Below are 15,174 nucleotides of genomic sequence, written 5' to 3'. Positions count from 1 at the left end.
GTTTTGGTTCAAAGTTGGAGACTTTATGTGCAAAAAGTCTCCATAAGCGTAGATCTGACCTTTTCTAGTGTAAAATGTGTTGGGAAGTCATAAAAATCGAGTCTTAGACGTGGATCTTGTGGCATGCATGAGTTATAGTCTCATTATGGAAAGAGGAAAGGTGTTTTGAGCACAAAGTGATCATTACAGCCATGCAAAGGCTTAAAGGTTCCAACTTTATGGTTTAAGACATATTAAAGGGGTCAGATCTGAAGTTTGGATGCAGGTCTTAACCGTTTAAGACCTGAATATGCTGAACAAAGAAACTGGGCATTACGCTAGGCGTAATCCTAGTACGCGCCGCGTAAGAGGTTGCGTACCCTGTTTCTGGAAGGCAAGAGTACGCCCCGCGTACAAGAGCTGGTACGCCCCGCGTACTGCTTGCTGTTGACTTTTGTTGACTTTTAGGGTTTTAGTCAACATGTGGACTTTTTGGTCAGGGAGGGGTAAAATGGTCTTTTACCCTTCTGTGGAAATTTAGAAGGAATATAGTATAGCCTTGAGAGCGGTTAATGATTTTGAACGATTATTTGATGTGATTAGGCGAGGCTAGGTAGAGGTTACGAGATTCAGAGATATCAAGCACGTGAGACTTAGACATCATACGAGGTGAGTCTTCTCACTATATTGCACCTGGAAGGGTACCTATGTGTGACCGGAAGGTCGGGTATGCTATAAGATATATGCATTGTATGTTATGAGTTGCCTGTTTGTATGCGATATGTATGCTATGCTTGATTTGGGCCGAGAGGCATTATATTATGAGTCGGAAGGCATTATGATGTAGACCGGAAGGTCAGGGAGTTATGGACCGGAAGGTCAACACGGGTGAGACCGGAAGGTTTACCGGGTCGGGACGGAAGTCCCCTGAGACACATGGACCGGAAGGTCATGGCCCGGAAGGGTGTATGTGTGTAAGTGGTATATTGGGGAACTCACTAAGCATTCATGCTTATAGTTGTTGTGTTATGTGTTTCAGGTACTAGTAAGGACCGAGGGAAGGTGCCGGCATGACTCGTACACACACATGCAGATTTGGATTTATTTGATTTTGGGATTTGACATGTTTTGTATTATGATTATGATACATTGGATTCTTATGGTTGATTTGGAAGAAATTATGTTTTTAAGAAATGAAAAATTATTTTGAAAAATTACGTTGTTACACCATGGCATCCTTATATATTTGTATGCATGATTTATGTGGACTTATGTGGTTTCATGTGTGGTATGTTTTGGGGAACTCACTAAGCTTTGTGCTTACGTTTTTTAGTTTTCTTTCAGGTACTTCGGTTTTCAAATGAAGAGGTCGGGACGATCGCATTGCATACACCCGTGTTTTTTGCAATATGTGATTTTTGGGAATGAACTCTGATAATGGTTTTAGTTAAAATGCTTTTCAATGTTTGGATAAGTTTCATTAGTGTTTTGTCTATAACAAAAATGAAAATTTTACCTTGGATTTTTGGGATTTTAAACGGACTAGGTGGGGATTAATTAGAGACCATAAATTATTAATAAAATCATTTAAAAAAATTAATATATCCTAAAAAATAACTATTTGAAAATTTAAAATTTTGAAAATTTGAAGTTTTGAAAATTTTAGTATATCATATTAAAATTTGAAAACTTAAAAATTTAAAATTTTAAAATTTTGGTGTAATATTTGAAAATTAAAATTTTTGATGTTTTAAATATTTTTCGCCTATGTGTGCTGAGTACCGTCAATGACCGTCAAACCCGAGTTTGATCGATTTTCGCCAAACATCCTGATCGTAATCGGTACAAGGTCACCAAACGATTAATCGATCGTCAAGGCTGGTTTCTGCAACACTTGTAATTTTATATAAACTCTCTATATCTCGTTTATAGGCATATCATGTTTTCTCTAAATCATGTGTGTTATGTGTTCTTCACATATTATATTTGTGTGTGTGTGTGTTTCTTGATATAATGCCTAAGAAATGATATCAAAACTATGAATACATAAAGTTTAAGACCAACAAGTTTGATAATTAAGAGTTTAGCTTTTAGAAGATACAAATTGAAGTTCATCTCTATTGGGAAATAAATATTCTTGAACCTCTATCAAAGCAAAAACATGAGAAAATGTAATAGATGGATTGAGACATGTTGGATCTATTGGGTTAATCTTGATGGTTTGGATATAATACGGGTCAAATCGGGTACGAGTCATTTGCATGGGTCATCAATATTCTGCATGTTAATGACTTGATCTGGAGTTGATCGAATTTGTTGGAGTTGAAAGTGAAGGGTGGAGTTTGTTGCTACTTAGAAGGAACATATGTGGGATGTTTATGAGAATGTGTTTTATATATTGTTTTATTTGTAATAAATAGATAGCACTAGTAAATGTATTATGTAGGATGCAATCAGTTTTCTTGAAAGCAATATACACAAATTTGCTATTTTGATCGGTGTTCAAAGAATGAGTGAGGGCCTGATTTCCAACATTTGGTATCAGAGCCTAGGGCTCGTTTAGAAGAAGAGAGAGGCGATTTCATGTGAGTTGCAGGAAGAAGTGAAGACCGGCTGCTAAAGCAGCAAAGACCGTCGCCGGAAAAGAAGAACACCGACTTGAGGAAAGAAGAACTGGCGAGAAGTCTGACTAGAACTCGCCTGCGACATAGAAAAAGACAGTGACTGCTGCCAGGAAGAAGACCGTTATCTCTGACAGAAGATCGACAAAGCAGGAAGGGACCGACTGCTTGAAATCTAGACCGAAGACCGCAGAGTGGCAAAAAAATTCGAGACTTGCCCGAGAGAAATAGAGACCGAGTACCAATTTTGTGACAGAAAGGTACAATTTTTGATCGTATCATTGCACAAAGTGTATGATATCAATAATGATAATGCAAATTGCAACCATATGCAATCAGATTGAGAGCAGGAAGAAAGGAAAGACTATCTCTCTCCATGTATATGCGTGGGTGTTTTTTTTGTGCTGGGTCTTTGTGATCAGAAGAAAGAAAGAAGCAACAACATGTTTGTTGCATGTTAGCAAGCAAGAAAGCAAATAGCAAGTTCGTGACAAGTATAAAGCATGAAGAAAGGCTGCACAACAACAAATTAGAAAGATGAAAGAAGAAAGAAAGAAAGAAAGAAAGAAGAAAAAGAAGAAAGAAAGGGGAAGAAAGAAGAAGAAAGAAAGAAAGAAGAATAAAGAAAGAAGAAAGAAGAAAGAAAAAGAATGAAAGCAAGCAACAAGTCTGGTCACTTTTGGTGATTAGAAGAAGAAAAAGGAAGTACCAATAAAAGAAAGCAGGTAGCAAGAAACAAGAAGAAAAGTACCAAGATCAAGATCAAGATCATCAAGATTAAGGGGGTGAATGTTGGGTTAATCTTGATGGTTTGGATAGAATACATGTCAAGTCGGGTACGGGTCATTTGCATGGGTCATCAAAATTCTGCATGTTAATGACTTGGTCTGGAGTTGATCGAATTTGTTGGAGTTGAAAGTGAAGGGTGGAGTTTGTTGTTACTTAGAAGGAACAAACGTCGGATGTTTATGAGAATGTGTTTTATATATTGTTTGTTTGTTATAAATAGATATCACTAGTAAATGTATTATGTAAGACGTAATCAGTTTTCTTGAAAGTAATATACACAAATTTGCTATTTTGATCGGTGTTCAAAGAATGAGTGAATGCCCGATTTCCAACAGGATCAACATGCCCCTATGGTAGTCATGTTGTCATTGGCGAAAAGTTAGTATTTTATTTGTAACTACTAAATTACGTTTGAAGGGGGAGATTTGATCCCTAGAGAGGATATTCATTAAAAGAATCCACATGAACCTTAAAGTTCGTTGTTTGGTGTTAAGGGCGAGAGCATAAAATCATAAAGATGTTTGGTAGTGATAAATATAGATCGAAAAAAAAAAACAATGTTGGTATAAAAACAAAAAACTCAGGCATGCAAACATAACGAACATTTCAGACATCACTCATTGTTACTGCTAAAGGCGAGAAAGATGTGAACATGACAAGTGAGTTTGATGAAATTGATCTTTTTTGTAGAGTGTGTAGTTGAATCCTATATCGTGAATTCTGATGCATCATTATAAGTCAGTCCACAAAAAAAATGATGTAATATTTTTAGCATTATATCGACACTATCAGAATGTTATCAGATGATAAAAGTTGGATAGTATATTGTCATCAAGACATCTCTTGGTAAAATTAGACTCTCAACGCATCTCAAGACATCTCTTTGTCCAACATGAACCCAAATAACACGATTGGAAACTTTTGATGTGTTTCTAACTATTCACTCTAGTGGGAAACTATGTATTTGAGAGTTTATTTGCTAGATTTGTGCAATAATTATTTTTACATGGTGTAGAATAAGTTATGGAGTGTACATAGTTTATTAGCTATAGGTACACATTTTAATTCAAATACAAAACATAAATCTGAAATTACTCATCCAAATAACTATATGTTCATCATGTGGATATACGTATCCACATCTGCATCTTAGGGTATCATTAGTTCAAAACTCATCCATGTGTGAAATGGGAACCAAAGTTTCAAATCTAATGTAGTATTATAGTATTATTAGTCTAAGATGAGGAGCCCAAAGAATAAACGTGTTATTTGAATTCTAATTTTTTAAAATCAAACCCTACCTAAAAAGTGATGGTGAAGATAGAGAAAGCACGTGAGGGAATATTGTGCATCATTATCTGTTTAAGAACGATCCGATCCACGTATTCATGTCACGCCTAGATCCGATCAACGTCGTCGCCGGCACTTTCGAATGAGAATTAAAATAGCTTTTCAGCGGGAAAACGTTACTCACAGTCACTGATAACTCCACCGGAACGGAAAATCCATCTCGCATTCTAGCTCTACAATTCTCGAGAGAGTAGAGATATCTGGTCGAGTTCTTCGTTTTTCTCCATCCGCAGAAACAACCGTTCAGAGATTAACGAATTATGGCACGATTCACCCGGGAACTAGCCTCGTCTGCTACCTCTGTCGTGATCCTGTCGATTTTTGTTCTGTTTAACAATCTATCGTCGTCTGTGTTTGTTTCTGCCGTCGTCCTTGATCCAAGCACTACTATACTCCATCCTCCGAATGCTGATATCAATCGCCAAACCATGTTTCTACCTCTTTTTCCTTCTCCTCCTAGCTCCTCCCCGATCTCCTCGTTCTCCGGCGACGGAAAAACTCAGCTTCACCTCCAGAAATCTGATTCTCATCGCCGGAACGCGCGGATGGCTCTCCATGATGATCTCATCATCGACGGGTATCAATTCATTTCCTCGATCTATTCACGCGCCAACACGAATACGATAAGGATGTGTGGAATTTATATATTTGAATGTTGTTCTTATTTGGGGAAACTAACGATCATTGAGTAGAAGTAATGAATTCTCTTTGAATCACTTTGAATTTCAGAAGCAACAGATTGTACCATTTTTGGAGTGGAGCTATTTGATCAATTGAATTGATGTTTATTAGGTATTACACAACGTGGCTGTGGATTGGATCTCCACCTCAGAAGTTTGCTCTTATTGTGGACACAGGGAGCACTGTTACTTATGTTCCATGTTCTACTTGTCAAGAATGTGGCAATCATGAGGTCTTTCCTTTTTGCATATTTACATGATGTATTTCTTCTTAAGGTTCTGAAAGTTAATCATTGAACATAACAGGATCCAAAGTTTGATCCAAAGTCATCCAGCACTTACAAATCTGTGAAGTGCAACAAGAATTGCACATGTGACAAAGACAAAAAGCAATGTGTGTATGAAAATGTATATGCCGAATTCAGTTCTAGCAGTGGTGTTCTTGGTGAAGACATCATATCTTTTGGCAACCAAAGTGAAGTTTCACCTCAACGTGCCATTTTCGGTTGTGAAAATGTGGAAACTGGTAATCTCTACAGCCAACATGCTGATGGAATTATAGGTTTGGGTCGTCGTTATCCGAGTCTAGTTGACCAACTTGTTGACCGAGGTGTAATCAGTGATTCCTTCTCTTTGTGTTATGGTGGAATGGACATTGTTGGTGGTTCCATGGTTCTTGGTGGCATTCCACCCCCCTCAGGAATGGTGTATTCCTACTCAAACCCTGCACGTAGGTACGTATGCTTTAATTATATCCATAAATTTCACTTCTTTAATTATTTTTTAACATAATAATTAATATTACGTTTGATGCATCAACACATTTATGGCTGCAGCCCATTTTACAATATAGATCTGAAGGAGTTGCATGTCGCTGGAAAGCGGTTGGCTTTGAGTGAGACTGTTTTTAATGGAAGTCTTGGAACAGTTATAGACAGCGGAACAACATATGGTTACCTACCTGAAGCAGCTTTTCTTGCATTTAAGAAAGCTGTAAGATTCTTATATATAAGTCTTCTTAAGTTCATTCCTATATATATATATATATATATAGAGTTATTAAGTTTCAAATCTTGGATGCAGATCATGAAAGAAGTCCATTCTGTCAAACAGATAAAAGGTCCTGATCCAAGTTATGATGACATTTGCTTTTCTGGTGCTGGAAGGTATTAATTTCAGTAATTATACATCGCATTCAAGTATATAAATAGGAAGTAAAGTTGACTTTTAATGTGTTATAATGTTATTCCAGTGATGTTTCACAGCTCGTGAAGAGCTTTCCTTCTGTTGAAATGGTGTTTGGGAAGGGAGAAAAGCTGTTACTAACCCCCGAGAACTACTTGTTCAGAGTAAGCAATTATTCCAATATTTAGAAAATTAAATTCATTAAACATTAATGGTGTCTATTTGCTAAATATTCTGAGGTGTGTGATATTTGTGAAGCACTCAAAGGTGCATGGTGCATATTGCTTAGGGATTTTTCAAAATGGAAATGATCCAATGACTATGCTTGGAGGTAATTTAAGTTTAATAGTATATTATATGGGTTTTTGTTGCTATCAATGAAAATATTGTTGTGTAATTAATTATTGTATGTTTGTTGCAATGCATGCAGGCATTATTTTTCGCAATACTCTTGTTATGTATGACAGAAAAAATGACAAGATTGGATTTTGGAAAACTAATTGTTCTGATCTACGTGCACCACTTGCTGTGTAAGGTTTAACCGAGTAGAAACTATTTAATACCTTATGCTCAGAACTCTTCTTCATCATATGATTTGGTTTCATGTATTTAAAGATAAGGTCTTTACGTAATATTTGTTAGATTGATTCTTGTGATTATATTCTATTGTTGTAATTTATCATTCATAGGTCAAACAAGTTCATATCCATTTACTATTGACACTTACATTATATAAACATGAGATAAAATCATCTGTAAATGATAATTATTCCATTTATAACCAGTCTTTACCAATTACAAAGGTTTGGATACTATTCCAAACAATTTCCTAAAACACTACACAAACCCTAATTTTAAATTTTTATCAATTTTTTGAGATAGACTAATCCAATATTATTAATTATTACTAGAGAAAATTACAAGAAAATCATTATACTCCATATGTCTCAAAATTATTGTCTACAAACAAAATAAACATACAAATTTTGTTGGTTAAGTAATAATGAAAGAGTATTTTGATAAAAATGTTATTTATTTTTAGAAGTGGACTATTATTTTGGGATAAATCAAAAATGAAAATTTTTTGACACCAATATCAACAAAATGACCGGTTCTCTATGTTCTCCCATAACCATTTTTCCTGAATTGCAATAAAGTCATTAAGTTTACTAAAATTTCGATTTTGACACCAACCTTCAAATTGCAAGAAAGTTACTATATTACCATAAAATTTTGATTTTGACATTGAGTTTTTTATTTTCTCAAGTATGTCATTACATTTACAATTTTGTTGCAATGTCAACCAATTGACTAATTCACGAGATGTTATTTTGGTTTAGAAGCTCGATTTGTATAACAAATAAATGAAGGTCAGTTCAATGGTTCAAACTCACTTATAAGTCAACAAAAAGGGCATATTCACCCTTCCAGGAGATATTATTTTGGTTTAGAAGCTTAATTTATACAACAAATAAATGAATGCTCTTACAAGGTCGATTTAATGGTTCAAACTCACTAAACATCTCATGGATCATCCTTATATGGGTGTTTATTTACTTGTTGTACAAATCGAGCTTCTAAACCACAATAACATCTCCTGAAAGGGTGAATATGCACTTTTCACTGACTTTCAATTGAACCACAAGATCGACCTTCAGACGACATTTGTGAGAAATGAATTGAGTTTACGGTCATACACTTATATATAGGGGCAGTTTTCGGCCTTATTAGGCCTTAAACTAAGTGTTTTAGGTCTTATACTTCCAAAAAGGAAGTGATTTCGGTTCTAGGTCAAATAGAAAAAGGTTTTCAGACCTAAATCAAATAGAAAAGGGTTTTCGGTTTTTGGCTTTCCAAAAGCATGTGTTTTCAGTTTTGATATGGAATTAGATTCCTTAGGCCAAAAACTCCAATATAGTGTGATATTCTATGGTTTTATGTTTATCCTTTTGACTTATGTTGACTTTCATTAACATAAGTCAGCATAGGTTCCCATCTAAACTTAGTTATTAGCTTATAAACATGCTCTCAAGGCTTTTAGATGATATAGTGCATCAAGCTTGCAATGTTGTTTCACTTATACTCATATAAGATTTAGACCTTGTTTGATCTAAAATTTTCGGGTTGTTACAAGTTACAACACTTGTTCATTTTTACCGGTATTGTGTTAGCATATGGAACAAATTATGTTATTACTCTCGTGAAAACATATGTAATGAAAAATATGCTCAATCATCTTCATTTTGCAAAACATGACAATGACCGAATTCAACTATTTGTTGATCAACAACAATCCTTTTCTAAAAAATCTTTACTAAAAATTCCTTAAAATTTACCCAGATTTGTTACTTGTTTCATATCACTTACACTAGTCAAAGTAGTTAACAATCAGTCTCAATGTTATAAGTTCAAGTCCAAGTCCAAGGGGATCTTTTGGCAGCCAAGTTTTACTAATTGTATTTATTTATGCAACTCAAGTTGTTGTGGAATTATCCACTTAGTGAATTGATATTGTGGAATTGTCCACTTATTGACTCAAAATTGTAGAATATCCACTTATTGACTCAAAATTGTAGAATTATCCACTTATTGACTCGAAACTGTGGAATTATCCACTTATTTACTTAATCAAAACATTTTTTTGTTTTATTTTTTTGGCTCAATTCTTTATATTTTCGTCCTTAACTTTATCTATTGTTAGGACATCTCACAATCTATTACCGTTAGAGACTTCTAAGGTATTTTTCAGGTGACTGATGTAAACATGTAAGAACCCGTAAGTATAGTTAGAAACTATGTCCTCAAGCAAGGTACTTAAAAGGTAATAGGTAGAAATGAGTTTTTAGAGCGTTGGAAGGTTCGGATCACTGGAATTTTTTATTCTTTTATTTATTTATTGAATTTGGAGTTTAGGTTCGATTGAACAATAACGAATCATAAGACCGGTTGTGCGTTGCAAGGGCTAATGTATACATGTTATTATGCTTCAATGTTGACAACACCTTCATTTTTTGTTTTGCACGAGTAGCTTTAGAAAACGTGTTCATGTGTGATTAGATTGTTTTTTTAATATTTATTGAAAAAAACGAGCATGTCTAATCTCAAGGCATACGACTCACATATCAACTCAACTGTTTTTTGAAAAGGTTAGGTTGTCTTGGATTGATTTTTTTTTTTTTTACATTGCAGAAAGATAAAAATGCTAAAAACATAAAATCTTTTTTTAATTTTTATAAGTTTTTGGATGGAATACAAACTAAGAATAAGTTGAAAATAAAATATTTTTGTAATTGGTTTGGTGATTAACAATGCGGAATGCAAAGAAATTGAGAAAAAAAAATTAAAATTTTTTTTGTGATTTTTTTAGATGCTTTGAAATGAATGAACTTAAAAATGAAAATAAGAAAAGAAAAATCTTTTTGGATTTTTGAAATGTTTTGAATGATATCCATAAGGAAAGTAGAAACTAACATAAAAAGACTCCTCACCAAATTTAAGATTAAGCATAGTCCTCGATGCTTGGAGATGGTAGGAAAACCTACTGAGACATGAATGTATAAATATATAGAACATATGAAGAAATTCTCAACAATTCTAATCAAACAATCTTAGAATTCATGCATCAAACTCGAGATATGGAAAAAATAAATGTAGCAGTCAAAGATGACACTAATTTCTAATTAACTCAGACATGTTAATAAACTAGTCCCTTTGATCTTTTTTTTTTTTTTGTTTTTTTTGTTTTTTGTCATTTTATGCTTAATTATTTCTTGCGTGTAATTTAAAATGATCATGTTACCATTAAAATATCATTAACTTGTTGTGACTATGTGCCTACATGAGTATACTAAAATGTAAATTAAAATAATTAGAATTAAATAAATGGAGAACTTATAGAAGTTCAAGGAGACAAGATGGAATCTCACAAAGTACGAAATAAATAAATGATATGAAGGAGTAGATTATGGAACAAGATGAGAAGTTCAGGGACTAAAACTGTTACTTTTCCTATTAAATACCTGTTAAAGGTAGTAAATACATATGCATCGTATTCCTCTACTCAGCCGCCTTACCACAGGCATCCACCATCGGATCGTCGATTGTATCCCCCACCACCATACACACATTTTAAAACCTACTTTCTTGTTTTCATCACTATCATTAGCAATATTCCCTCATGCCCCTCCTTCTCGACAATTGATACATTGAAATGGTGGTGCGACAAGTTAACTACCACCCACCCAACCCCCATCATTAACTATTCAAGTTTTCTCTATAAATTGTTTATTATTAAATATCATAAATATAAATGAGATTGAATGCAATTATGGTTTTCAATTGAGAGGTAGAAGAAAGAGGTGAATGGGTGGGGGTGAGGAAAAGTGTTGGGATGGGGTGAATGATCCTTTATTAATTTTCAATTATTAGGTTTTTTTTGAAAGGGTAAATATATATTAAAAATATGGTACCCTCATCTAGCAAAGGGACCAAAAACAAGTATTGTAAATAGGTAAAATGAAAAAGAAATTAAAAAGTGTAAAATTGTATTTTTATTTTCACCAGGGACCATATGTGTAGTTTTCCAAACTACGGGGATACGTCTTGTATATTTTTCACAAATTAGACCAAAAGTATGAATATATCCAAACCATAGGAACCAACACCATAACATCCTTTATTAATTCCAGCGAAGTAGAATCCGGTGTTATATTTTATCCTCAAGCTTGATGGTTCAAGTTCAATTATGAACATGCGTTGATTTAAAAAGTAGTTTAGGAATAGATGACACTTCAAAAATAATAAAAACAATTAAAAACTTAATAAATAAAAGGGTTACTTGGCAACGTCATTACAAATCTAAGGGGCAGAGGTGATTTTTTTTTTGTTAATCTTGAATTATTTAATGAAGAGAAAATAATCTACCACAAAAACAATAATATATACTGTAAAAACGAAATCAATAATTGTGATGGATGAAAATAATCTACTAACCAAACCATTTTAATATGATATATTATAAAAGAGTGGTATTGAATTTTGATCGATTAAAAACATATGCTTTGATTTAAGTGGTTTTCATCTAAAATCCAACCAATATAAAACAAAACAAATCAATAATATTAATATATATATATATATATATATATATATATATATATATATATATATATATATATATAAAATATACTGGTAGTATATGATTATATTAGAAAATTTACTGGGTAATTGTTTGGAATTAGTTGGGATAAGTAAATCATTAAAGATTTCAAGGAGCTACAATAATCATATGATTTTCACTTTTTAGTAATATACTCTTTGTTATACATACACAATCATTCAAAATATAGTTATATGCACACATTTATTATATAGTTGTAGGCATGCTACACAATCATCTAAGATGTGAGAAGACTTTCTTAATATAGTTGTATATATTCATACGCAATCATAGATGTGGCACAAACTTTCTTAATATAGTTACACACATAATAATTGATATAGTTATACACACGCAATCATTCAAGATGGGATACAAACTTTCTGTTTTTTTTTCCTTTTTATAGTAACTTACTTCCTATACATTTACCTATATATAGAGATTCAAATAAGAAACAAAGCATCAACATGATCTTACATACAGTCTAGTTGAAAAGGCTTTCAGGTGAAAATGATAAGGCTATTCGGTAGCTTGTTGGTCTCCTCAAAGGCATCCAAGCAGCCTCTTCTTGTGCGTGAACGATTACTTGCTGCATATCTCATTACTACCAAGCAATGTTCCCATGAACCTCGGTTCTTTTCGACTCAACTTCCAAATACAATACCTCAAGAGTACGTGCACTTTTCTCTGTGATTAAAAATTAATTGAACTTGGTTTCTGGTTGCAAATAGGGTTCTAAGACAATTATTTTTCATGTTTTATAATGCAGCTTCAAGTTTTCGCAGACGCATGTTGTTAAAAGTGTCCAAGAAAAGAGCAAAAGTGGAATCCGTGTTATTTCTATACAACATGTGAAGCCTGCTAAGCCAACTCCCCATGAACTCCGATTATACAAGCTTTCTGCATTGGATCAAATCAACATTCCCTCTTACGTTCCATTTATTTTCTTTTATCCAAACAATGCTAATGGAAACACCAACATCAACATCAGCATCGACAACTTGGTGGTTGAAAGATCCAAACTCTTACGGGATTCATTGTCGGAAACACTCACTCGATTTTACCCATTTGCAGGAAAGTATATTGATGATAATCATATTGAATGTAACGACGAAGGTGTGCATTATGTCGAGACACAAGTTGATGGTGATCTCTCAAGTTTTGTCGCCAAACCAGATTACAGTTTACTCCAGGGGCTACTCCCCCTAAATTCTAAGGAGCCAACACGAGGACAATATCTCGTTATGATACAAGTGAACTTCTTTACTTGTGGTGGTGTTGCTATTTCCATGTACAATTCGCATAAGCTTATTGATGGTCGCACATACTCGACGTTCTTAAATGCTTGGGCGTCTACAGCAAAGGGAGAACCCCACAACATGCTTTACCCTAATTTTGTCTCTTCATCTCTATTCCATCCCAACACTAAAGCGGCTTCAAATGCATCTTGCCCTCTATCATTCTTAGCTGTAAGGCCTTTGATGTTGAAGAGTGGAAAGTGTTCCACCAAGAGATTTCGGTTTGATTCCTCGGCACTACAAGCACTGAAGGAGAAAGCAGCTGCATCATCATCTGTCGCCTCTACTCGTGTTGTAGCAGTGACGTCACTGATTTGGAAGTGTGCGACAACTGCTGCAAGGAGATTACACGGAGAAAGACCATCCATTTTGCAATTTGCCATGAATATACGAGGAAGATTGACGCCACCTTTACCAGAAAATGCGATTGGGAACATTTGTTGGACAGGTGTAGCTAGTTGTGAATTAAAAGATAGCTTAAGATTGGAGACCATGATTGGGCACGTTAAAGGTGGTATAGCGAAAGTTGACAGTATATTTCTTGAGAAGTTTAAAGGAGAACAAGGGAGTGATTATATTGTTGATGGGATGAAACGTTTAGGGGGTCAAATGTCACGCTATGATGCAGATTACTATTCGTCTAGTAGCATGTGTAATTCTGGGTTATATGATGCAGATTTTGGATGGGGAAGGCCAGTGTGGTCATGCTATGGGAATTTTAACGACAATATTCCTCTTTATGCCAATATTATAATATTGATGGATACAAGCAATGGTGATGGGGTTGAAGCATGGGTAACGCTGGGCCAAGAAGAAATGGACATACTCGAGTGTGACCCTGACCTCCTCTTATACGCTTCTGTCGAGCCTAGTCCTTTGCAAAGTTGATTCATCATATTCATATATGATTTGCATGCATGGCTCTTTAATTTTTATACGTATCTTCTCTCATTTCAGTTGCTTTAAAATTTGTTACCAAGCAGTGCTTTTCAAATTATACTAATTAATATATGCATGTGAACTTATAATAGTATACATTTCGAAACTTCAAACAGTTGTACATTTGTTATATTAATTATATTGTTAACCAGTTTATATTTCACTACTACATTTATATTTCACTACTACCAAGTCTGAGTTTTATTTTTTTTGATGTAGTCATTTCAGAACCTGTCTACAACATCAAAAAAGAAGATAACTGCACCATAAAATAGTTTTATTAGTGAGGTTTCCCAAAAATCGCACCATTAAAACATTTTTGAGGCGGTTTACCAAAATCGCACTAAAAAATAATTTTGAAAATCGTCTCAGAAAATAATTCGCACTAACCAACATTGAACTGCACCAAAAAATAATTCGTACTAAAAAACATTCAACCGTACCAAAAAATAATTCGCACTAAAAAACATTCAACCGCACCATTAATCTTTCCTCTAAAAATTTCATTCGGATTTTTCATTCTTCACGAAATCCCTTCAAATTTTGTTCAAAGTTTTCATGCTCAAGCAAGCTACAAGTTGGTTGATCCTTTGAATTTTTCATTTCTCTCCTATATTTCGTTTTTCTTCTATATTTTTATTTCTCTCTAAAAGTATGTGTGTCCTGCATGTGTTTTACCCCTTTTTACACACAACACAAGAAGCATATCTATTTTCTTTTTCCTTATTTTCTTTTTCTGATTAACATTTGGTTTCTTTAAGATGAAATAAATTGGTTGATCGGAAATATGTAGGAGATGGTGGTGCTTCGATGGTTCTCAGTAAAGGCATGACATTTGTTGTCGGTGTTGATGGTGGTTAGTGGTGGAGATGGAAGGTATGCAGATAAATTAATTTTTGTTCTTACTTTTTTTATTACTGATTTACGTTTGGTTTGTTTAAGGTGGAAAAAATGATGGTAACTGGGGATGTTGGGTGTTCTTTGTGGCTGTAATGGTGATTTCCAGCAAAGGTAGGGCAGATGGCGATGGTATCAACAGGTGGTGGTTTATGCTCGATTATAAAGGAGGTCAATGTAGAGATGCAAGATGGTGGTTAATGGCGATAAAAATGGTGTGGCTTGGTGAATCTTGTGTTCTCGACAACAAACACACGATAGAGATGATGGTGGTTTAA

The 15,174-nt window shown here is 34.2% G+C and overlaps 2 protein-coding genes across 2 annotated transcripts; both read left to right on the top strand.

Annotated features, from left to right (window-relative positions):
• The first annotated feature begins 4,689 nt into the window (after positions 1–4,689).
• LOC145032010 (aspartic proteinase 36-like) lies at positions 4,690–7,292 on the top strand. The gene is made up of 8 exons (XM_078980674.1): positions 4,690–5,316; positions 5,532–5,652; positions 5,726–6,153; positions 6,256–6,412; positions 6,503–6,585; positions 6,672–6,768; positions 6,863–6,935; positions 7,035–7,292. The coding sequence occupies exons 1-8, from the start codon at positions 5,000–5,002 to the stop codon at positions 7,136–7,138; spliced, it is 1,380 nt and encodes a 459-aa protein (XP_078836800.1). The 5' UTR covers positions 4,690–4,999; the 3' UTR covers positions 7,139–7,292.
• Positions 7,293–12,272: 4,980 nt separating this feature from the next.
• Positions 12,273–15,174, top strand: LOC145030230 (epi-neemfruitin B 7-O-acetyltransferse L7AT-like). The gene is made up of 4 exons (XM_078978634.1): positions 12,273–12,433; positions 12,532–13,943; positions 14,793–14,855; positions 14,942–15,174. The coding sequence occupies exons 1-4, from the start codon at positions 12,273–12,275 to the stop codon at positions 15,172–15,174; spliced, it is 1,869 nt and encodes a 622-aa protein (XP_078834760.1).

This window comes from Lactuca saligna, chromosome 2 (genome assembly GCF_052625555.1).
Source record: "Lactuca saligna cultivar CGN05327 chromosome 2, ASM5262555v1, whole genome shotgun sequence".
NCBI lineage: Eukaryota > Viridiplantae > Streptophyta > Magnoliopsida > Asterales > Asteraceae > Lactuca > Lactuca saligna.
The sequence above is the reverse complement of the archived record's forward strand: the minus strand, read 5'-3'. Positions and strand labels throughout refer to the sequence as shown.